At 41.3% G+C, this 25688-nt stretch overlaps 1 protein-coding gene across 5 annotated transcripts in view; it reads right to left on the reverse strand.

Annotated features, from left to right (window-relative positions):
* LOC110988263 (putative G protein-coupled receptor CG31760) overlaps positions 1–25688 on the reverse strand; it is a 114002-nt gene that overhangs the window by 6206 nt on the left and 82108 nt on the right. For all 5 annotated transcript variants that reach the window (XM_022251606.2, XM_022251607.2, XM_087137930.1 and 2 more), the window contains exons 5-10: positions 14316–14476; positions 13588–13765; positions 12138–12206; positions 8849–8958; positions 7339–7553; positions 1752–1890 (exon numbers count right to left, since the gene is read on the reverse strand). In XM_022251606.2, the coding sequence (XP_022107298.2) occupies positions 1752–1890; positions 7339–7553; positions 8849–8958; positions 12138–12206; positions 13588–13765; positions 14316–14476 (872 nt within the window). The remainder of the gene's footprint in view (positions 1–1751; positions 1891–7338; positions 7554–8848; positions 8959–12137; positions 12207–13587; positions 13766–14315; positions 14477–25688) is intronic.

Here is a 25688-nt window from a genome sequence, read left to right on the forward strand (position 1 = left end):
CAAAAAGGGAAAGAGAATATGCAAACGGCAAATTAAAGGTGGCCTCGGAAGTGCAGGTCCGAGCGAGTTGAGGATACACGATTGTCCACGTCTTCTATCGAACAACTGACCAAATGTGCGCAAACGCACGATTAGTTCAATTTTCAAATTTAATAGTGATTCTGTGTTGTACCAACAATGGATACTGTTACGCACTGTATTTCCAATCATAGAGATCAAATTACAGAAAATTACAGGACGGTGGAATTGTGCACAATGTGTCGATCTAGTGTATTCGTAGTCTATGATTGAAACTATCCAATCAAACGGTTGGTAATTCTATTGGCCATGTTTTTGATTGAGAAATCACCAAAATCTCAAAACTTGGTCACAAAGTCATCGTTTTCAGCTGAAAGAAGCTTTAGTTGTTCAAGTACATAACAAAGCCTCTATGACAATGCAAAAACAATGCAACCGTAACTTCTCCTTTCCAATGCGGGAAAGAAGAGACAGAAAAAGGAAAAATGTACCCAAGATAGTGGCATAAGCAGACGCTTGCAGTAAAACCGACTTTCAGATTTTCGTATAGCAAGCAAACTGCCTGGCCAATACTATGATCATTGACATTTTGGAAGGGTCACGCATAGCACTCGTTTTACAAGCCATCTTTTTTGTTTGTGAGATAAAATGTGCATCGATCGCCCAGGACCTTCGGCAAACACCTGCGGACGAGTCGAGTCGGCAGTCGTCCCTTCTGGCGTATGGCTTCCAGTGCATTGTGCCTGATCGAATCAATTTGTACGAGTCTGTAATATTTTTGGAGGAGGGTGTCCTCCCTCCGGCTGTGTCCTGAACCAACAAACGCTGTGCCCGTCTTAACGCTTGAGGGGGCTAGAAGCCTTGAACCAGAGATAATCGCAGCATCAAGAGATATTTGTCGTCTAGTGATATATATTATACGTCGATGAATAAATACTGTGAATAACATTTCTTTCTGAAGCCGAGTACTTGGTACAGTTTAAGCATGAGTACTTCATGGAATATTCCGACCTCTTTGTCACTTTCATAAAAGGGCAGTTCGCTACATTTTTGTTTTCAGTTTCGATTTCCTTGATGCATGGAGTTCTCCAATCCGTGCTGAATTGCTACCAGGGTAATTGTTATTAGCCCATGCAGAATGTGGTAACAAAGGATTCATCCTTATACTGTATATATACATAGGCCGTATGTATAGGGCAACAGGCTATAGCACACCCTAGAAGATAGGTCTAGCGACTCGTAACTCATATCACCAGGTTGGGTCACAAAAATACCGAATTTGCTCACACGGATGATATAAGAATTCATTTTGATAAAGTTTTGGTCTTCTGAGAAGAAATTGCAGCAGGTGCCTAATAATTAATCTGAGAATATGGTGATGACAACCAGTGAATGAATATGCATTCAATGCATAAAAGATGAAATACAAGATCTATAATGTAATTCGACAACCAGAATTATACAAGCCATTACTGTGGTGACAGAACGCTCGTGGACAGGTGGTACGCGCGCGTTACATGCATCTTTGACCAATAGGATGTTGTGATTTGCCAAATGCACGTCAAGCTGAAGAATGTGCCTATGAGTGCGGTGCCATCGCAGTTGTGGTGTCCAAAGGGATAAGTTTGTAAAAAGCAGTTGTAATATTCAATGGGCCATTGATAATGTCAATACACCCCAAAGGAAGGCTAGACAAGAGGGAGAAATGATGAAAATTTAAGCAATTTACTTACGTGGCCACACACAAGAACAATGACAGCATCGTCTCGTTGTAGATAGCCCAGCTGATAAATCTGCTCTCGTTGAACTCAGAGGGCGCCTTCCGAACGACATAGCATAGCCTCACTCCCCACAGCAAGAGCACCAGTTCAGCTAAATAAAACATTCAAACACGCACAGGGAACATAGGGAACTATTAGAAACATAGTTTCATAAAGGTGAAGAGAAAATGAGAGGCGACATATGTCGCCCTTTATTGCCACATTATATATTATATGGCCTAGTGCATTTACACAAATGACTTTAGACACGCTGGGCATGCTTATACCTTTCTTTAATCTGCGATAAAAAGAATTTGTAGAGAAATATTTGATTCAACTGAATAAAGTTTGTGTTGGAAAATCACAACAAATAACAACACTGTAGTAATTAAAGTTAGGTCAGTGTTTGTCCCCCCCCAAAAAAAAGATCTAACACAAAGCTTTGCTGTTCGCAAACTGCAGTTTATTGCTTCTGAAGACAAACCATATATTGGATCTGACGTGTTTTGTGGACAGCGTGGAATGCACGAGTAATACAAATGACCAATAGCCTGATAATCCTCAACTGTACGCAAAACAAAGAGCTGCGTATCAAGAGTACCAGTTAATTAGTAACGGCTTTGGCAATCTTATGATTCAAGCCTTTGATCATAGGATGGCCGTTTCGGATCGTGTTTACTTTAATCTTCGTTTTAAATGAAGTGTGGCCTGTTGTTTCTTACTGGAACAATAAACACGGCCCGACTTTATTCATTTTATGAACTAACACTGGAGCATTGGGATGTTGCTCAATAATTTCCCGCCATTTCTTCTTCGCTCACACAAGCATTAAGTTTTTACGGGGTATCGCCTCGCTTTTGAAATAAAATGGCCGACTCGAGAATGAGGCCAGTGAGGTTGTTTGGTGTCTCGTTTTCTTGAGAGAGAATGTTGCTCTCAAACACAGGAATAATATTAAAGCTCCAGTACATTCATAAATTTAAAATACACCAAGCCGAACAACATAGTTCCAGGTGTCAAGTTATAATGCAGATGGAGCCTTGTGCATTATCTGAATGAGTGGCTGCAGTGATAGATGTGCTACATTGTGCGCACTTTTCGCCTCGCCAGATTAATCACTTCGGGGAAATACTTCTTTACAATTCAGAACGGTACATCGCCAACCTCCATCACAACCCTCGGTCCGTCCCGTCAACACCCCCAGTGAACCGATACTCCGGGGCCAGAAACCGACCCCCCCCCCGTGATCTGTCTATGCGCTCGCCCGTCACCCTCGGAGAACCCCCATCAATATTCACTAACGAATGCATACCGGGATCCTGCGCCGGCTTGAGCGTGTCAGGGCTGATATGACGAACCGGACTGACACCCCGCCGCGCCGCCAGGTACGTCCGCTGGCAGCCGCTAGTGCCCGCGAGACCTGTGATGTGAATTGCAAATCACGTCTCGACGCGATTGCCTATCGACAGATCACTCACCAGGTGCGCCTAGTAAAGAGGCAATTTGGCCGGTATCTGTTTGTTGTACGGGACTCATAAAAGGAAGCCGTTTGATGAGATGGTGAGCTATATTTGTAACGGTTAAATAAGGCTACTATGCGATACGTGCATCATAAACGAATCCGTGTTTTGCATTTGTGCTTGTCAAGTTACATGCTGTATATTTGTGTTATGGGAAAAATGTTAAGACGTCAAACGCTTCCGAAGTTGTCAGAACTGAAGTTTTAAAACCGAATAGGATCACAGAGCCCCAAGAACATTTCTTTTGAAAAGGAAGCAAAAGACTGTCCCTTTACCGACAATCCATTAATCAACCCCGATCCCGCAACCTCCGCTGTTCACAAAGGAATCTTTTGCAGCAAAAATCCAACATTCGAAACGCAGATTTTAAAGACATTATCGGAGATAATATAATGTGCCACGATAATAAACGTGACGCTCAACGTTAATTACAGGTTGAAATGAATGTTTTTAAGTTGATTAAAACATTTCAAAGGCTAATCATTTCGGCAGGAAGTTGAAATGATGTTTCCCAATATACAAAACAAACGGAGAAAGAAAAATAAAAAGAGAGAAAAAGAAAAGTACCATCCAGGGTTGGAACTAGGGACATACTTCATGCTATTTGTTTCCCATACCTTCTCTTTACGCAGAACGGCTCGACCACGCCCCTTTTCTCTCCTCTGCGCACGACCTGAACCTACATAACCCCACATAACACCGCTAAAGCTCATTATTGTAATTCAGGTGTCTATTATAATGTATTACCAAGACGCTTCGTACAGGAGTGTCTGGCCGTAAAACAGCCTCGTTAATAAACGACAGTTGTAGATGATCGGATCAGGTTATGATGTAGTGTAAAGCACTACACTAAATGACAAACGTTTCCTCACAATAGACCAATATTAAAAATGGTTGAACACATCGAAGGTTCCAAGCACTTTCCTATCAGTAGGAGGCCATCTCAACTATAACATACTGCTTTCTCTCCCGATCTGTGGCTAATAACATGCTCAGCGGCTGACAATACATGCTTCATGCTAGACAGAAGCTTAATTGCCTGTTCTTTAATCAATGATGATATCAAATAGCTACTTCTATTAAAGCAAAGCCAACGCATTTCACGTTGACGTTTAAAACTGAGCAATGTAACCAGCAGCAGGGTGACAGTCCATGGAATGAATGCATTACAGATAGATTATGGTTATATGTCTTATCTCCTTCTCAACTCCTTTGCTGCTTGCTCGAGTTTCAAATAATTTTCTCCGGTCAAACTTGTCCAAAGCCCCCCAATTTTTTATCAACCATGAGAAATGTGCTCTGGCCTTTATCTGGAGGGCCAGCCGACTGTTCTCAACCCCACCGTTGTAAGACATCACAATTAGTTAATATCAAACCCCAAGAACTGCTGTGTGTAAATAGAGTGCGCAATTCTTCCCAGTGTAACCTTAAGCTGTGGAAGAAATAGCTGTGGAAGAAAACACGGTAACACATGCTTGACAAATGTCCTGCATTCTCTGTATATATATGTTTAATGCTAAGATTTATACGGCATCTTTCTATCAGATAAGCAAAATCGAAAGGCCACCACACGATTGATGGCGACACGGCTTCATATTGCCCTTCGTGATGATGTTGAATTAACTCAGAAATGATGGTGTTACAGATAACGTGATAAATGGGTGCGTTGATCCGCCTGCGGAATGGACCCCCAAGCTCCGCACGTGCGTAGATTCTGCCATGGAAACTTAATTTACATCATCGGCACTGTCAATCAAGCGAAATGCACACAGACGGGGTGTGCAGTTCATGTTCGAGATCTGGGGGCTTACTGTCGGCGCAAACAGAACATAATTTTCATTGGGGGCCCACACAGAGAGGAAGAAGCGCAGAGAGGAATTTTTGCCCATGGGGCAGTGTGAAAACAGTGGCACAATGCAGTGATATGCATGTTTTCCCTCATGTTAACAAGTAAAATATAAAAAAAATGGAAAAAAGAAATGCAGGTTAACTACCGAATTAAAGATATGTTGGCTTGGGTGGTTTGGAGGATCACGCACGAGCAGGAATCCAGATGAGACAAATATGAGTTAGATATAAAAACATTTCTCAACAGATAAGAACAATTTGATGTAATTTTGCAGACGCCTCGAGACATCTTCAGCATAGCCTTTTGTCAATATACTCAGATCCCTCACATACAGGTCATGCTCCTAAGTACAAAATGTTGTCCACGATGTAAACAGGCCTTTATTTCTGCTATTTTCTTAATATGAACCTGACTTTTAGGGTAGCCGAAGTGATACATTATAGTCAGAAATCAGTATTGGACACTAACGGAAAAGAACAATTTTTCAGTAGCGCGAATTAAGAATCAGAAAAAGTATTCCTTTCGAGGAGAGCCTCGAGAGAACATTCAAGAAAGAGATGCGAGTGGCGTGGAATTTAAACGAAGGCCACCGCAGATGTAAGGTAAGAAACATCCCAGTACCTCATTCCAATTACCCATCTCACACGCAGCAACAAGAAAGATAATTATATGCTTACAAAAAACCCCACGAATGAAAAATATAAAGCGAGCTTCATGTTGTGAATCAATAAAAGCCAGCAGACATATAAAATCTAATACAAAAGTATATACATATGAATGAAAAATAAAATTTCATAAAATTGTATGAAATATAAAAATAAGCATGTAATTCGTTATAACGTGTACACTTCAAAGTATAAAATTTATAAAATCAGTCACCCATCTGTCAGTTGGGCAATGTGTGGCTGTTGCCCGACTGACAGATGGGTGACTGATGTTGATTAAAATTATCATCCGTCATCCTTTGGTATATATTTCCACAAAACTTTGACAAATATTACCCGGAGTAACACAAACACTGGGGAAATTTCTTTTAACATTTAAAAAGGGCACCGACACCCAACACTGTTAAGCTTATTTTTATTTTTTGCAGATATGAAAATTCTTGACAAAGACGTTTGGGTAAAGAAATAAAGTTTAGCATCCAATTGAAAAGCGGTAAATATATCAAAATGTAGCTGACGACTCTCTGAGTTTGTGATTACTCAAAACTGCCGTCTGCCCTCGGGAACCTTGAAATACGCGGTTTACCTCACATTATCCCCAGTGAGCATGCGCATGCATGCACAACCATACGTGTATTGAAGTTCAATACAGTCAATGAGGGAATCCATGACACAAATTGGAGGTGAGAAAAAGTAAGGATTAAAGCAGACATGAGGAAACTGTAAGATCAATGCATGTTTTGGTTCGTGACAAATTTCTCATAATTGGGAGCGGGGAGGTCCGTCCAATCGTCTGTCCGACGCCGCTGTTATTGGATTGTCAACGATTTCGCATGGGGCAAGCACTGATGACAAGCGGGACCTTTGCATGATCTTCGGAGCACAAAGTGCACAATATGCCGTGAGGTTGAAGACGCCTTGCGTCAATGCAAACACACAAAGTAGATAACTCTTTAACGAGTTAAAATATCCTGCAGTTAAAAAAAATGACAAATTTCCCCACTATGCCCACCTCAAATCTGATAAGTTAAACCCCCCTTTCTACTCAAATTGTGTTTCTCAAGGGAGCACCAACGATCATTGTATGATGCAGCAACGCACATGCGGAAAACATCTTTCCACACCGAAGTCTTGGAAATCAGACGGCAGCTGCAGTAACTGATCAAAACGTCGTCAACAGCAGCACATGCAATTCCAAACTGTGTGCGTTATACAACGTTTTTAGTGAATAGTTGCTGTCAGAGTCTAAAAAACATAAACGGATGGCCAAAATATGTTCATTTTAAAACAATCGACAAAACAGTTGGGTGATGTATGTGACGACTGTTCGGGTCTTTGTACTATGTAAGCGTAGGTACGGGGATGGATAAAAGGGTACTCACAACATATGCCTTTCAGTTTGTGCAACCACGAGAACAGTTTTTGTCTGGCAGGGTTGGTAAATGTGCTATTTCTGGTCCACTTCTAAGACTGGGAAAGTTCCAAAGAGGTACTTTCTCCAACCTTCGAGAATCAGGTAGGCTTACCGATATTCGCTGCATAGTCCCACCAGTCATACGAGCACTGCTCCGCCTTCAGGTTGGACAAAGAGATGCCCGTCTCAACCTTAGGGAGGGCTATGACAGACCGGACAATCAGGTAGAATATCGAGATGATGACTATAAGGCCGAGTCGTTTGATGAGGTCTACGTCTGTTATGCGAACTCTCGCCGCAGACCGGACCCTGAAGACAACCGATATCCTGGAAGAACGCAAAGGAAAACACGGAATTATCTTCGGAATTTCCAACCGCACATAATGGCCCGCAAAGCCTCCAGTAAGTCTCCGCATATTCACTGTGTTTGTACCTAGGTAAATTGGAAGAATAACTAGCCTTAACCTAGATGTACCAAAATAAACAGCTCTTGTTACCAGTAACTCCATGAAAATTAGTTCCATGAAACAAATTGATCGCCGGTTTACACTAGTCACTCCAAAATTAGATTTTTGTGTTACTGACAGTCAGAATATTCTGATATTAGTTCAACTGATTCAAGAACGTTTTCGAATTTTTTTATTAACAGATTACACATTTTGTCACCGTTCTCACGAAGTGACGCTAATGTCCAAAAATAAATTTTTGTCCATTTTTTTTCAATATTCTCTTTTAGAACATCGTTCTTGACCATTTTGACCTGCTCCCACATACAAAACATCATCAATGTCATAGTTGCATTAATGTTGTCAAGGTCAAGCATCTTGAAAACAGCATTTTGCGTTTTCACAAAGAGACGTTAGCTTTGTTACATTCACAGTTTTGCGCGCGTAAAGACACGATCCCCTTCCCTGTGATTATTATCCATTAAATAGAAGGACGTTCATGTACAAAAACGTAGTTTTCGTTTTCACGAAGTGAAATTAACCTTTGCTAATTAATTTTGGCTAACCAACCGCTGCTTTATACTAATTACTCGGGTTGAAGGAATGATTAGACATCAGAGAATCATCTGGTTGGTTTTTGTTACACGAAGTTGTCACAAAGTACTAATTTTGGTAGTTTTCATAAAGGAAGAACTTCTCTGGCGATTATCTCGAAAACCTAGTTTTTCTCAAAAGCCACATTAGCGACACTTCATGGTGACCGTGACGATTTATCTGCAATCTAACAGAAAATTCTGTTCTGAATGGACTTTTAAAATTGTTGTGTTAGGACAAATTCATTTCTTGATGAATCTACACCAACAACATGCATCATTTGAAAAGGTAAAATTCACTGGTATTTTTTATTTTCAGCTAAACGATTACATGCCAAATTTGGCCTGTTCTAAATATTAAGTGAAATATTCGGTGAATCAATCTAAGTAAAACTTGTAATTACCTATTTAAAAGTCATGTCTGATAGTGCTGCTCAAAACCACTTGCACCTGACAATACATGGTAATTCTATCAGGTCTCGGTGAATTGAAAAATAATTCTACTCAATATAGTACGCCCATACAATAACAAAATATGTAGGAACAATTTGTTTTAATAAACAACAAAGTAGAGTGAACCCACCTCCAAGTCTTCAAAAGGAGTGCCCCGAACAATATTGAAAATCCCACCTCCTTGAACCACTGGAGAAGCATACACGTCGCTACAGTCGGCTCGTTATAACTGACAAGTACCTGCAATTTCAACACCACCGAGAAAAACCAGTACGATCATTACACTCTTTTTTGAATTGCATCAAAAATTGATCCAGTGGTACGTAGAACAGTTGGGCAATTGTTGGTTGAACCATGTCTACGAGCATCGTGATAAGTGTTTAACGCTATGAGTAGTGGCTTTGGAGAGTTTTGAAGTGTAGGAGTCGGAGGCAGCGCTAGCTGGACAGCGTCTGGAGAGTTGGAGCCTTCCCTTGAAAGTCTCACAAAGACTAGTACAGGCATGGGCATTCCATAAAATGGAAAGTTGTCACCCATGATAAATGACATGTATAAAACTATCAAAATACTGAAAAGTGCTTTGAAATATTACAAGTGAAAATCGACACCGAGTTTTAATCTCGCATTCCGTTTTCAGCCGGTGGCTACAATGATGTTAATAATTCATTTAGAAGCAATTCTACTGAGCAGTGATAGCCATTGCCTCAGCACGGCCTTTGTAAAATTCTTGCCTCAATAGTCGCACAAGTCCCCGCGTTGACATATCTTCTTATACATTTACTTAATGTTCATTTTTTACGGTCATCGACTCGACTAAAAGCCATGTATCGTCGGATCAGTAGCATCCATGCAAAGGTCACAGAATCAAAGGGAAAAGCAAAGATTCGGGAATAACGCTAACTGTGCCATGCCTCGAACTAATTCCCGCAGATGGTATCTGCTGGAATGTAAGATTTGAAATGCTGTAGCCCACTTCCACTGAAATCAAGACACCAAGAAACCCCGACATCAAGAAATCAGGACATGAAGTGAAGGTTTCCATCAACTATTAACACTTATCAAAAATAACGGAGTAGGCCAACTCACATTACTGCGCAAAGCAGATAAAACGTTTGGAGTGGCATTGCATTATTAAATACATTATGAACATCATCTTAAATTCTTGTTCGCAACCGATGGCAACACATTCTGGGACTTGTATCAAACGCAAAACAGATCAAAAACTCCGAACTAGCGCTTCAGGTTCGGGTTTTTTTTTTTTTGTTATTTTTTCAAAAGACAAACAATGCAGATATTGACAGCTTGGTACGTGCGCCTTCTTGAAAGTGGACTAAAACAGACTGGGCATACGATTTTGTACAGTCTCAGTAACTTCAAATTCGATTATACTTGTGCCATATTTCATCAGATGCCTTTTTGTTAGGTGCCGTCATTTTTCTTCTGATAAAGACATAATATGCTGTATAAAACGAGGACAAAACAAGCACCGAGGTACAGAAAGAAAAACAAAAACACATGAACACATATGACCGGAAACTATTGTTGAAAATCTGGACCTGTTGTATTGGGTGACATTGTCAAGTGTCCTGTGTAGAGTAAGCTACCCTAGTTTAACACTTAGCAATTGCTTTGAGTGGTCGCAGCTGCCTTTTATTAGTAAAGATTGACCGAATAAAGGCCAATTATTAAATTACAAATCCATCGGGCGTTGCTTACGTTGACAGGAGAAGTGTAGAGAAAAGGGGGTCAGCGGGTAAACTTCTTTCGTTCGCGACCGGAGAGGCAGCAGAATTTTCAACATCAATTTTCGCAAAATGCTCGGTCCGTAATTTGATCCAAGATCATTCTTGGGAGATTGAAGACTGTTCCATTTTCATTTACATTCCCGACCACCGAGCGGAGTAGCACTGTGTACCTGTCCTATCTATCCAATAACTGTTTTCGCTGACGGGATGGTAAAAGAAGACTTTAAGAGAAGAAGAAATTGTCTTTTAATACGCGATTACCATCGAAAGGAAAAAGAGAGTGGTTTTTTAGCAACGTCCTTGTCCGAAGTCTAAATTGGAACGCGCGAAAGAGATTTGCAGGCCGCCGAGAAAGTTCTCCGCTAGCCTGCGGCGCAAAGGGCCATCTATTTTTCAAGCCGACGAAAAAAAGTAGGTCACGAAATAGTATCTTTGCTGGGGATTTGTATTGATCTGAACGGAAGGGTGAATCGTGATCCCCAATTGGTCCTGACACAAACAAACGGCATGTATTCTCATAGATGCAGGGTGTCCATAATCAACCCTTGTTGGCACTGGAGGTAAATTGTTGGATTAAGGCCGCAGGATAAGGCTTCAAAATGAAGGACAATTGTTTGTGTTTGACATCGTTTTCTCTCTTACCCGGTGCACTTTTTTGCCCTCTCTTTCCCAAATTGACCCGATATGAGTTCAGAACTGATCAGCTGTCTTCATTAATGCAGTCTCCCAGCAACTTAAAGAATTGTTTATTTTGACAACAAACACCACACCTTCCTATTTAAAAAACAAATGCGGCACAATATGTTAGCTAAATAAAAAAAGGCACAGAGTAGTGTAGATTTTTTTGCACATGGCGCACATGGAACGATTCGAGCAAGCTGTTGCAGCGTAAAGGCCAGTTCAGGCTTGGCGCAAAAGCGAACACAAACGCGAATTTTTTTTAGGTCAGATCAATTATTCGCACTGTCAATTCGCAAAAGCTGAAGACAAGTCACCTCGTGCAAAATTTTACTGTAAATCTTTCATGACGTCAAATTCGTTTCGCTTTCATATCAGATAACGTCTAGTGGGGCCATTATACATACCAGCAATTCCCCCCCCCACCCTATGAAACCCTATTGTGGCGGCTGCCAATATACCAAATACGCGTTCTTTAACCCTTTCCGAATAGGATAATGGTCAGCCCCTCGCCACAGAATTTAAAGACCTAAACCAGAATAAAGCGACGAGAAGAAAGAAAGGTCTTAGGACTGATGCCATGGGGAGCCTGATGTTTTATTGCGATCGAAGTGGCCCACTGCAGTCTTCAAAACGGGACTAGGCCGCCCTACTCATCTGCTCCTCGTGCGCGCTTTAAATGCCCGAGTCTAGCTGACTGTTTTTGAGACTGGGAGCGCGGGCACGGCCTTCAGATTACATTAACGGAAATCTGTCGATCTCGCTGATCCGTATCAGTCATTCTTGGCTCGGAGGGCGACTCTTCCTCGACAGGCCAGCAAAATGTCAAGGGATGTAATAGTGGCAGAAGGAGAGGGGAGGGGATAGAGCCCCCGGGTCAGAGCAGAACAAACCTAGTATATAATCAAACAGAATATGTCCTTCCTTTTTTTCTATTTGTGTCAAACGATGTAAATCCTCGATTGATGGAAGGTGAAAATTCACAATCAGACTCACCGGACAGTAAAGGAAGAGGGCACCGAGCAAGATAATGCGCAGTAGGACGGGGCTGGCTGCCTTCACCACCTTCAAACAATAGAAACAGCGAGAAAATAAACCGGAAGGTACTAGAAATTAAAAAAAGGGCAGAAAAGGGATTTCGCTAAGGAAGTTTAACACTTAAACATTTAAAGTTAACTTTATAAAGCACAGCAGCGTTGCATTTTTTATGTAATGAAAAGTGCTTATTAGTGCATGACAATTTTGCAGTTTATAAGCCACCAACAGCGCAGGAACATAACCATTCCTAATGTTTGGGATGTTGATAGCCAATCCAGCAAATCCTGACTGTTAAATTAATAAACTATAAAAAGCAGAGAAAAGGAATCATAACCTAGTCAACGTGTCCATTCGAATATAAGTCTCGCAACTTTTCCACTCTTACAACTCATTGTGCTATTAGGATCTACGCTGCTGTACTTTATAAAGTTAACTTTAATGAATGCAAACCTCTGATTGAACTCAGCTCACATTGATATTTTGAAATCGTTATCAGTTCTGGACAGAGCGTTCCGATTGCACAAAGAATAATCAGTAACCGGTCTGGTGGTTTTAGGGACCAAGCTACACGCTAGATTGAATGTACTCATTTTCGTAAGGCACTTGGGTGGCATATATCTTATCCGTTAGTTACTTTCAATGAGCCAGTGATCCGGTTCAAATTTTGTTTTACTGATAATAAGTATCTTAAAGCAACTGTGTAAGAATTTAGCAGAATTCAGTGACATTTAAAATCCCCCTTCCGGTAATAACTGTCCAGCGTAAAATAAAATCTGATGAATACTACCATGCCCGCAGTAGTTGAGATTTTTTTTTTTGGGGGGGGGAAACATGACGTGCTACCAAATGCTTATCTCAAGCAGAAATTTTCAACCTGAACTAAAACTTCCACTTTTCAAGTCTTTTTCTTTGTTTTCAGCGAGAAAGTATTCCACGAGAATAGATATAAAAACGATAATTAATAATAAATATCATGTTTTTTCACAAACCCATGACCATAACGTTTGTTGTTGTGATATATTGAAAGAATAATGGATTCACTTCGCAGAAACGTGACCATTTTGCTCGTCTGAATTGTTCACTAGCGCCGACAGAAGTTGAAAAAACCCATAAATTATGCAAGGATTCTAGCCCATTCTGGATGAACTGCTAAACAGAAAATATTTCTAGTAAAATATGTAGCACCTCTAGCCAGAAGTAGCCAGCACATGTTGTCCAATAAGAAAAATCTTCCCACAGTTCACCACGTTTGTACACTTAGCACCTCAATATTTCCCACGTGTTTCAATATTTTGGCGAAGAACTCAAGATCGAGACTAAGACAAGCATGCACTCGGTGGGTATAAAACACGGTCATGATCATTTAGTTTTCCGTATTCGGTCATGGAGGAGAAGCTGAGGACACTACCTTGACCTCTCGGTGATATATGGTGAATATGAAGAGCGGGAACATGCCGGCTATAGTAATGCACTGTATTATCAGCAACACAGTCCGGACTGTCCAGTTATGGGCGTACAGGCAGGATCGCCCGTCCACACATTCGTCACAACCGGGTCCGCACGGCTTACAAACCATCTCGTAATATCTGCAATGTCAAGCAAAAACAGCCACATTACACTTTGATAAAGTGATTTAAATTTTTCTTCAGGGGGACTCTTATACAAAATTTCCCCGGGGTGCAATTGGGCCTGTGCGTCTTTTGTCAAAGTTACAATCACGCTTCTGTGGGTATTATAACTCTTGGTGGCGCTCTAGGGTGCGTGACATGAGCTGATGTGTTCCTTTCAGTATACTACTGTGTTTTATTACCGACTTTAATCCAAGGTGCGAGTTGCACTTTTGCACAGGATCACCTTTGTTATTTAAGTGAATTAAGTGCAGCAAAATTGGACAGCTGTGTTTACCCAGCTATGAAGATAAGTCACATGCATGAATACACATACGTAAACCTGTATGAGCAGAAATAATCAAGTCTCAAATTGCATACCCTTCTAAAGACGATTCTAGTGGCACCGACTTTTTATAAAGAACTTATAAATACTCCAACCGGTTCACCCTTTTTTCAGAACATTACATGCTCGCTCAATTTTGTCTATACAGAGCGCCATCTGGGGGATTTGACTGTACAATGATACCTGCTGGTTTTGTCTGCCAGTAGGTGGTCATATTCAGCCTCAATCTCCACGCCTTGGTAGTAGTTCTCCTCGGGATCGGTAGGTGACGGGTAGTAGAATCCTTTACGGCACACGCAGCGGTACGATCCTCGCCGGAAACCCTTGTCAGGTGTGAACACGCACTGATCGTGCGGTAAGCAACGTAGATAGGAGAAATAAAAGAGGCCAAAAAGCTCGTCTTATTTTTGTCAATCAAGAATCCATTTTCAGTAAATGAAACAGCTGGCACTGACTTGGTTAAAGCGGAAGCTATATTAGACCTTATTGGGCAACTTAAATTGCCAGATATTTCAAGGGCAGTAACAGTGTCCTTAATGGCTATGTGATAGAAAGATAAGACGGATTAATTTGTGTGAGGGCGCAACAATGTAAGTACAAAGAGTCCGTCTTCCTGCGTTTGCTTAATTTATCCATCAAGGGCGAAAAGGCATGCTTTCTTCAAGCCATTCCGAGCGACTATAAATGAGAATTCCATCAAAACTCCATAAGGCCTTTTTCCAGCTCACTGAAATCGGCATCGGTGTGTACTCTCAAGGTAAACCTCGCGCAACGATTCTGCGGAATCTGCATCTCGAATCCCGATGACACATGGAAATCACATTTGGGACAAGTTTAAGTATCTCTTGGGGATGAGACTTAATCTCCCCCTGCGGAGTAGAGCAGGGTTGAGACCTTTCTCGTGAAATCCAAGGTGAAACGCGCCACATCATTACTCTTTCCGTCCCTCAGTGTCTATCTGCACATTACAGTCCCCACGACTTCTCTGGAAACTGAAGATTAGCATCGATTGAGAAGGACTCTGAAACGACACGCTGACTGAGGGGCTTTCACCAGCCCTACGCAAAAATGGCTGTAAAAAAGTCCCGGCCTGACATGAATGTCCTCGACAGTAAAAGCCGGTCGAGAGCCAAAAGTCACTGGGTATGTTTTTGTCGTCGCAGTGACGCCTCTGACAGACGAAACTGCTACGGGAGAGGGAAAGTTGAAGAATAGATGAGTCGGTTGAGAGAGGAAATGGACTATTCTTTGGAGAACTGTAGAAACAGGAAGCATCAGTAGCAGAAATGCAGCCCTTTTGTTTGGTAAAATGTGTAGATTAGTTGGACGCTTATGGGAGTTGTATCACTCGAAACCTGGTCCAAGAGGGGTTTAAGAAAGGATATTAAGCAGAACTGAGAAATCTGTCTTCAAAACGCCCCGCGCACGGCCACGCTGTAGAACGCAGGATATTGAATTCCTACAACATGCTTTGATCATGTTGCCGTGTCTGGTTACCAGGCGTCACGCGGTTTCCCACCCCTCGTGCTTTACGCCCCGGGGTTCGACCGAGAGATATTTTTGTAGACGGAAAAAAATGTAGGAATATCACTTCGGCACGGATGGGGTTGTTTTTTATTCAGAGCATGCCAATGAGCAATGAGGAAGTGAGTGTGTGAACAAGTTCATAAGGAATTGATAAAGTTCGGCACAAAACGGCAGTTCTGCCGACCTACCCTGGTAAATAATTGAGTCCTTTTGGAATGTTGATGTTTTTTTTAACATGCCAAAATGAATCAAACCACACATAATAAAAATAAGAACAATTTCTTTGTAGAATATAATTCGAAGCACACTGCCTATCGAAAATCAAATGTATTACATTCATATATTACATTTATATTATATAATAGTACGAAAGCATGACGACGGCGAAGAAAAGGTTCTTAAAGTTATTACTTTGTGCCTCCAAATTTCTATTTTGAAGACTATTTGACTTCAATCGTAAAACATAACAATATTACTGAGAAGTATTAGCTTCTGGAGTACAGGCGGACATTTCTATTCAGATTTCGTTTAATTTTGGCCAGCATAATTATGTAATCATGTTTCATCCAGAAAGCATATGAAAGCAAATCCATTTTTGCTATTGCCTTGTTAATCATTTGAAAAGCGGGGCAGTCCATTACTCTTCAAGAGGCTCGGCAGCTATCGGGGTGGAAAGAAAATAACCCGACGGTGAAGATACGTAAAACGACCTCATATCCCTTTCCTTAATTGTCTTCAACTTGGGCAGGCTGCACCACGCGAGCAGCTACGTTGGAGAAGCCAGAGATAATGCATTTTGCATCGTTTGCCAGGGGAGTAATATGAAGACGAAAAAAGAAAACATAATTGCTCACTCAGCCGCTCGCTCGCACATTTTTCACCCTAGAAAGAGTGATGAAAATAGTCCGGAAAATTGGATCGTGGAAAATGAAGGGGGAAACTGGATGGCCTTTGGGACAACAATGAAGATAAACTAACGGGACACAGATGTAACACGATCTCGATATATAAATGCATGTCTAATGTCTAAGACAATTCCGTAACTTTTGTTATGACCTTCTTTAGAAATTTGTGAATATCGTTAGTCGAAAATGTACATTTGGGATGAGTTGATGAAAGTTATTGCTGAAAACCTCATTGTGTGTAAAGATTCAAAATGCTAGCGCTGTAAGATAGTGAAAAAAAACTCAAACTACAGCTTGATGGAGGCCTTTCCCTGCTTGTGCATTATCCCTGAAAATCACTGACTGTAGTCCTTGTGTATTTGTGTCAAAATCTAAAGAACGGTGTGAAAGAACGAACCGGATGAATTTGCAGCTCAGTAAAAGTGTCTTGGATTTTGGTTTCAGATCAAAAGTTGCTGAATCATGTTTTGAATTGCGCCTGACAGCAGCGTCTGGGACACGATCTCACGTTCAGTCGAATGCAGCCACACGATGTCACGCACTGAATCTACGAAATAAACCCAACAAAGACTGACTCTCAGGTAGCTTGGTTTACTACCTAACTTCAGTTACTTGATTATCTTCAGCAGGTGGAGATGGTGTAAAGCAGAGACCCTTGAAAACAATATCTGAACTGGGCTTAGGGCGACAGCCAGCGAGCTGAACGTGCGTCTTAGACTGTCAGGTCGAGCCACATAATAAATATGCAGATTTCAACGCCCGTGTGTTTGTTCGACGTTTTACTGAAAAGAGATCCATGACAAACAAATGCCAAATGATAAAGCGATTTTCGAATGTCATTCATGTAATATCAACCATTAATTTTTCCTGAGGAAAGACATAAAGATTTAACTTAAAAGCATGCGCAAATAGTGTGCTGGTCGACTACTGTACCGAAACTGTTATTGGGAGCTTTTGGCGAGGGCTTAATTGTCAACTACACAGAAGCAGCCACGAGGTGGGAAACGCTGCGCAGGATATTTGCCTCAGCTGAGAACCACACCAGCTAAGTACCAGTTTGTACGGAATTTACCTGTTATCATATTTAGTCTGTTAATAGGCGTTTGCTTCACTGCAAAAACTGTGTGCCATTGAGGACTTTTCTGAACACTTTCTTGCTGTCAGTTGGTAAACATGTTTCAAACGTTAATCGCGTTTAGAGTTTTGACAGCGCTTACGCATCGGGAGTTGATGCTTTGAAATTGGACACCACTTGTCCATAGCATTTATAAACATGTTTACAAACTGAGAGCAAGATTGCTTTTAATATAAAAGTATTTAGAGTGAAAATTGTCAATGTATTAACTTCGATAAACTGCATGTTCCAGGCTATTTAGCTCTTTCATTGTGTGTTAGGCACGGTCCAAAGACCAAAGTGATAGAGGCCTAAACAGAAGTCAGAAATACATAATAAAACGACTCCCTGTGTGAAAGCAAAGTAAACAAACTGAAAAACAATCAACACATTTATTATTGCGCCCTCTAAATGTGATCAACAAAAGGAAGTCTACAATGATCCAATTATGAAATCTGGGGTAAGAATTAACACGCTTTCCAAGTATTGGGTTTAACCGTCCATATGTTATAGCAAAGTGGGTTAAAAAGCCAGATCTAATAATGACGGACAAGACACGGGTATCGTTTGAATGTCATGAAGTGAATGTTTGGCCGGAAGGAGCAATGTGATACGCAGAAGTGAATGCAACTGACGAGTTGCTAGGCATCTGGTTATAAATATTGTCGACAACACATCTGGGCCCCGGGAAACACGACACAGCGAATGCTGGAAACCAAAACCCGGCACAGCAATCTGCTCTCCTCTCGAGATCTCCGATGAAAATTGAAACATGTCAAAACAAGGCGGAGGGGACGTATACAACACAGGCTTGTCTTCGGAGGCTGCGTTGGAAGTTAAGACACATAGTGGACATAATGAAACGTGACCAGGACATCGTATCGATTGCCCCTGTGCCTAATTAATGCAGCGGCCCGTTTACGGAAAAGGCCGGGCAGAATTCGTGACAAAGATTACAGCAGGTTTCAGTCCACGACAACCCACTGCGATAGCGCCCTCAGGAGTTTTTTGACATGCTGGACAGCACACTTTCTCGTACTATAGTAAACACCATGCATAACACACTCAACAATTAAGATGCAAAGCATTATACCTTTATTGAAGGAAGCTGTAATTTGATTGATTGATTGATTGATTGATTGACTAATTTATTATCATTGTTACATTTAAAGTATAAAATATACCTTATAGTAAAAATGTATTTTTATGGTGTTTACTATAGCACGATAAAGTGTTCTGTGCACACGCATTCGGGAAATCTCTTTTAAATGTTCCTCTCTTAACCAGCTGGCCTCACAATACGTACTACCGAGTAACACACAGAGCCTATGAAAAATGGCTGCATGCAGCCACAGTATCCAGTGACGTCATTAGCTCGCGTTAATCCAGCCAGGGCCGTCACTTTCGGACAAGCCCTAAAAATTAAGACGCGCCCGCACCGTTTGCACATGCCAAACCCCGTTGGTCTCTAAGATAAAGAGTTCAGCATATTTTCAAAAAACAAAACAAAACTGCAACTTTCCTTGAAAACCTGTCACTGCTGGAATTTGGAAAGAAGCACTTTGTGGAAACGTTTCTCCTGTTCATTTGTGTTGCACCATGCATATATATTTTCAAACCAAATTGAATATCAATTTGATATTTGGACGCGTTTCCTGACGATGTCAACTTGGTGCATGATATACTTGTAACACCAATTTGAATGAATCATTCGAACGAGGTTTCAGTGCAAATCCCAGTCATTCTCCAGAGGCACGGTCTGTAATATTCGCTGAGGAGTCGTATCGATTTTGACGCATCCTTTAGACAAACACTTGGGCGTGGATATCGACAGCTTTGAACCTGCCCACGGCTGTATCGACTCATCCGATCCCACTGCTGTTAATAAACGTTGAGACTCTTGAGGTAAAATGCCACTGTGCAAAACGTGCTGGTAAGACCAGGTACATGGATTAAGTAAGAGCTTCAGCAGCATCGTACGCCTACATAGAGTCCTGGGAACAAGATAAGGTGGAAAAGAAGGTCGGCCAACCTTTCTCGCGCGGAGTAGAGGACAAGGGCAAAATCTGTGCGTAGAGTGTTGGTGGTTCAAATCATGGAGAGTATTTTTCTCGGCAATTACTCTTGGAGAAGATCAGCTTGAAAGGCCCATTTAACACCCCAATGTGTAGCCTAAAACTTTGTTTTATTCAAAGGAATATTCTCACTTCAACACGTTTATCGGTCTCGTGTTAGCTAGACACATACATCACCTGCCCACGATACAATAACATATTATTACCACCTTTCAGATGTTGCGTTTTTGCTGTGAAAGCCTCCTTTATTAAGAGCGGTGGGTAGACATATTGGGTGCTCGTCTAATATGGGACAAACTCCCAGTCGTTCCTCTCTCTCATTGTAGTCTTTCTAACATCCCGTCTACATTTTCATCTTAAATGCAAAGTTACACAACTCTTTTACGATTTGAACGTAATGGAAAATATCAGACGTGAGCTTCTTGTTTGATGTTTCTCTCGCAGAAAGAAGGTACAGTTGAACACACTTTTATATCATTTTCATGTTTAAAACAAGAAACAAGACGCTGTAAAAAATTCAATATTACGTCTCTCAACCCAATTCCGTCACATATATTGTTTAAAAGGCCTTTCCTTAGTGAAGACGCCACACTTTGTTACGTGTGTGTTTTGCTATGGAGCTAAGCGGACCGTGGGCCCCCATTGGCTCCTCAGCAGAGCGAACCATAACAAAGACTGGCGTCAGCCTATTCATGTGACAATTTTCAAACTAGGAAAATAACCAGGAGTTGAAAATTGACATGTTGACTCAATTTCGCAACTAACTGACCAACAACAGCACACTTTAATGGTGCAAGGTATTAATGTTGGTTCTAAAGGGTACCAGAAATACAAACATTTAGTTCACGTAAAGTATTTTAAAATAACAGTAAATACGTAACCATTTCAAAAACATCGTAAATTTAATGTTTACCCCATTAATTGTGACACCAAAATAAATAAAATGATCTTCCGTTTCCCCGCCCACAAAAAAATCTCCTTTTGGCCGTTCGTGCTCTCAGGCTGGTTGGATGACGTCATCGCCAGAACACTGACATGTACAGTGTACGAGTACATTGCGAACAGTACATGCAGTATGCAACAGTACATCGCACGCTTTAATAGACCACGTTGTGTTTGATGTAGGTTGGCCCACAGGTAAACACTGTCTCAGTTCAAGAAATACGCGGTAGGACTGTGTCTTTTAATTTGTACCTTTTTGAAATGGTTACGTCTTTATTGTTATTTTAAAATACTTCACGTGAACTAAATGTTTTCTCTTTCTGTTACCTTTAAAAAAGCCAAGAAGTGACAATTCTGTGAATGACATAACTATTTTGTCTTACTTTGTCAAAACCAACTTTCAGGTTTTAATACAAATTATTCTTTACGGCTTGTCATTTTCTATCAAAAGTCAAAGAAATCTGATAAATGAAGTGAATGCCGGATTGTATATATAAGCTAGGAAAACGCAGAATGTGACAGGGATTTGAGCAGACCTATCATTACCCGTTGATCTGAAGAGATTACAGCAAGCTGCTAATTATAGCAGAAAGAATTGTAAGTTTCCGCTGGGCAGATACGGGTCAAGCGGCACATTTGGAAGGGGGGGAGTTCGACAACCAGATACTTCACTCCCAAGGGGCTCACAGGACCTGGCACGGGTTCAACGCGCCGACAGCCCGGAGGGCGTACCGCTGCGTCCTCCCGCGGGTGCGTGTGCCGCGCTCGGCAAACGTCACCCGGACGCCACTGTGAGTGTTTCTTATTGAACCTTAATAACTGACACGAGTTATTATGCACGCTCCGACGGGTCTAAGTTTAATTTCGGCGGCAAGCGCATACCGTACGGCCGAGAGGGTGGGGTGGGAGCGGTTAATACAGCTGCATGTGAGATCACGCCACCAGCCTAAAGCGTGGTTATAGTTTGTCAGCAACTGTATCAAACAACAGTTGTGCAGCACGAAAACAGATTGTAGAAATGGCCAGGTTACCCCTGGCGATCCTGCCTTCGCCGCCGCTCTTTCCTATCGATTTTAGATCTCTGATCGTTACTGTGCATGAAAAAGCAAATGTTCCCAGCAATGGTCATGATTGTGAATATGTTGATGATTTCACGAGCAGAGCCTTTAATAATGCATAGGTTCAAGGAGTTCCTTTTATCTTATAGATAAAATATTATGAGCATTCATATGAGGGTAAAGACCTTAAGGTTCGTGGTATACAGAATTTCAAGAGAATCCTTGAGTTTCATCAGTATATCACTGTTGCCTTTTCTGGTCATTCAGATTGCTTTCAGTTTGACACTTTAAAATCCACATTCAGGAGGACGTTTGATGCCACAATCAGAATTCTGATTGAAATTCCATATTATTGAGGGCAACATGATGTAACAAACGGCCGATCTGCAACAAAGTCGATAGGATTTGCGTTACGGTGTAAAAACCAGAAGTGCTCAGCCTACTGTATATTGCTATAAAAGGCCATCGTGTTTTCACTGACTGTAACCAACTTGAGTCATCGACCGATATATAACGCGCGCGTAACCATTATCCTGATTGGTTCTTTTGTGCATAACATTATTAGTAGCAACTTCAAACAGTTAACATTATTTGAGATAATCTAAAGGAAATTTACCAAACATTGCTTCGCCATTCTGTCATCCAGGTCTGGAGTTTTGCATGAACAGGTGCTACGTGAGTTAGGAAAGCCCCCTCATCGCCCCTATACAGTATCAGTCCTAAGACCTACAGAAACGAGGCCGTTGAGAAACCTTTGGTATCTTCAAGAGAAATCTGTTCACCTTTTTTTTCAGCGTAAGGTGGCACTATGGGGGGCGGGGAGTGCCCAACCTGACAGCGAAATTTCAATCCAACTTCAATCTCAACCTACACACCGATTGTGGACCATATTATGTGAATTCAGCGCATGCTTAATGGCCACTCGTATTTCGATATACTCTTTTTTTATGGATTATGAAAGCAGTTTTAGTCGTGTACCCTCAAGACATTATTGGATATGGAAAGTGTTTTGTGGACAACACCATCAGACACTTCGTCTTTTTGAAGCTCTGTGCAATTTCAATGATTTTGTGATAAACATAGCTAAACTGCAATCAGATTGGGTTTTGGCGCGTGCTTCATTATGACGGGGTCAATGCTTAAATTGAAATCTGAAAATGTGATTGAACTTTTCCCTTTTCTGATCTCTTCGGTTGGTATTTGGTATTTGCGAAGTTAGGCGAGGAATCGATTGTGACGGTAATCGATTGCTTGGCATTGCCGCAATGCCTAGTCGATGTAATCGGCATATCTAGGACAAGTCCTGTCCTCCCAAAGGGGGAATTCAAACTGACGGTTCAGACAGACACTCCAGTTAATGAAATCAACGGATTTAGGGGCAGGAACAATGCCGCAGATGGCTCAAGAGAGAGAGAAGCACCCTGACGATGTCATGGAGGGGACGAAGAGCGACTCATTATAAGCACCTCCCCCAGGAATGGCAAGAAGATTTGCCGCCAAACTATTCACGCGGCACGCTCCCCAATTCAACGTTCAACAATTCCGCTGACAACTGTCAATGAGATCTTGTCTAAGAGACCTGTTATGAGACCCCATTCGGACAATTAAGCGACTTTTCCCGTTCCGTCCAATTATCAACAAAACTAGGTCTCCTCGGTAAAATACCTATTGCCCACCACTTTCCATCTCACGACAGCAAACTGGAGAAGAACACACAAATGTAGATGAAAACCGTCTGGGAATAATAAAGAAAAGTATCACAAATGTAATGTGATCCCCCAATATAGTATGAAGGCCTCAGAAACACAGACAGCCTTCAAAAAGCCACGTTATTTGACCAGCAGGTGTGTTTTCTGAACAGTATCTATATCATTACAGCACAATGCAGTCTCGAACGCTCATGCAAGAAGTACTGTGCCGGAACGTTCCATACAACGGACTTCTCTTTTCAGGCCAACTCCTGGGGACAACTGCAATTTCGCACAGTGTAACTGCGACGCCGTTTTCCTGTGTGGAATGTTCTACTATGTCCTTAACGTGAATCATGAAAAACGTGTTAATTTGATGTCTATCGTGAAACAATATCTTGCGCGCAAAGTTCATGCTTGGTATTAAATGCTGAGTGAACTTCACAAATACCTTGGAATTCAAATTATACCAGGAGCTGAGGAGCATAGGGGGTATATATTCTCCCACTTTTTGAGGGGGGAGGGAGAGCTATTGAATCAACACCCAACACACACACACACACACATGCAGAAACAAACTCACACAAAGAAACTCACACAAGTGTGTATTTGCCTGCAACTGGGGACCCCTTATTGTTCCTCTTTTGTTTGTACTTTAACTTTTTTACAAGACCACCCATATGTTTTGTACACAGTTGTCAATCGGGGACCCTCTGTCAATCGGGGACCTTATTGTCCTCTATTGTTCAGGGTCCCCAATTGAATGCAGAAACAAACTCACGCGTAACCCACCGATCACACACACCCCAGCACACACTTTTTGTCGTGAGTAAAAATTAAAGTGGATTGTAAAGAATTTTTCAGACTTCCAATGACTAAAATGCATTCAATATCACTCAAAAGAAGGAAAACAATTAAAAAAAGCCATAAATATGCCTTTTTGAATACATATTACAGATGTACATTAAGATCGTAAACGTCGACATCTACATATTGAACCATACTTTGTCACCGCCCCCCCCCCTTTTCAAATTTTCGCCACAAATTTACGTCACTGACCAGGAGTGTGGAATTTGATTACATGTAACAACTGATAAGATAATCTGCCTTTTTTTCACACGCCTACAAGCGGAAATAGAATGCATCTCCAGCAACAAAAATCACTAACAGCATTCATGCAACTTGATAACTTGTTTATAACGGGTGGAAATACTTTCAAATGGTGGTGAAAAAAAGTAAAATGTCACATCCAGTATACAAAAGGCTAAGCAGCTGAAACGCAGCATTAATTCACGTAGAAACCGTGTATTCGATTTCAGGTTTGGGGCCATAGCGAGCATAATATATGAAATATCTGCGAGGTTTACCGAGTTGCCTGCTTATTCATTGGGATATGACGTCATGTGTCTGAAAGCGTGCCACAGTTAAATAATTTGGTTTGCTACTCGCATCTGGGTCTGAATTTATTTTGTTACCGACGCACTAGGTAAAAATGTACTTTTTCGAAGCTGTTTAATTTTAGAGAAAGGTTGAAAAACAAACTTCTTTATTGTATAAATTACCAACATCTGGGAAGCCCAGATGAAGAAAATATCGTTGCTCAAAGTTTTTATACAGACATAATTTTGCTCCTTGATTTCAACAAGATGTGAACATTGTTTTACATTATCGACAATTCCTCTAACCACCTTCAATGGAATCTTGTTTAAGAGACCTGTTATGCGACCCTACCCGAACAATTAGGCAATTTTTGTGTTCCGTCCAATTATCAACAAAACAAGGTCTCCCCGGTAAGATAAGAGTTAATTTTGCTCCATGGTTTCAACGAGATGTAGACATCATTCGACATTATCGACAATTCCTTTTCAAGCAAGATGCAGTCCATGATAATGTGCAACATCATTAGTTTTGATGCTACTGCAAACTAAATCAAGCGAAGAGTGAAACCGCCTTTAAACACTAATATGAGCGGCAACAGCTTCATACAGTAATCTTTGCATACGAGTAAACGACTTTAGTTGGTGGTCGTTTTGAGCCAGTTGGCTTTTGCAAAGCGAGGGACATCATTACTTGTACGTGTCTGAAAGGATAGTCGCGTCTCTCTCGATCCAACGTGATTGTCAACGAGTCGGATCATACATCACCAACAGCTCGATGCCTCCGGTAGTGGAACTGTTACAATGACCTTATCTGACTTCCGGAGGAGAGGAGGCAATTTCGGCTCAAACTCTGTCCAGTGACGTACGA

The sequence above is a fragment of the Acanthaster planci genome, linkage group LG06 (genome assembly GCF_054643075.1).
Source record: "Acanthaster planci isolate LZ-2023a linkage group LG06, COTS_SCS, whole genome shotgun sequence".
Taxonomy (NCBI): domain Eukaryota; kingdom Metazoa; phylum Echinodermata; class Asteroidea; order Valvatida; family Acanthasteridae; genus Acanthaster; species Acanthaster planci.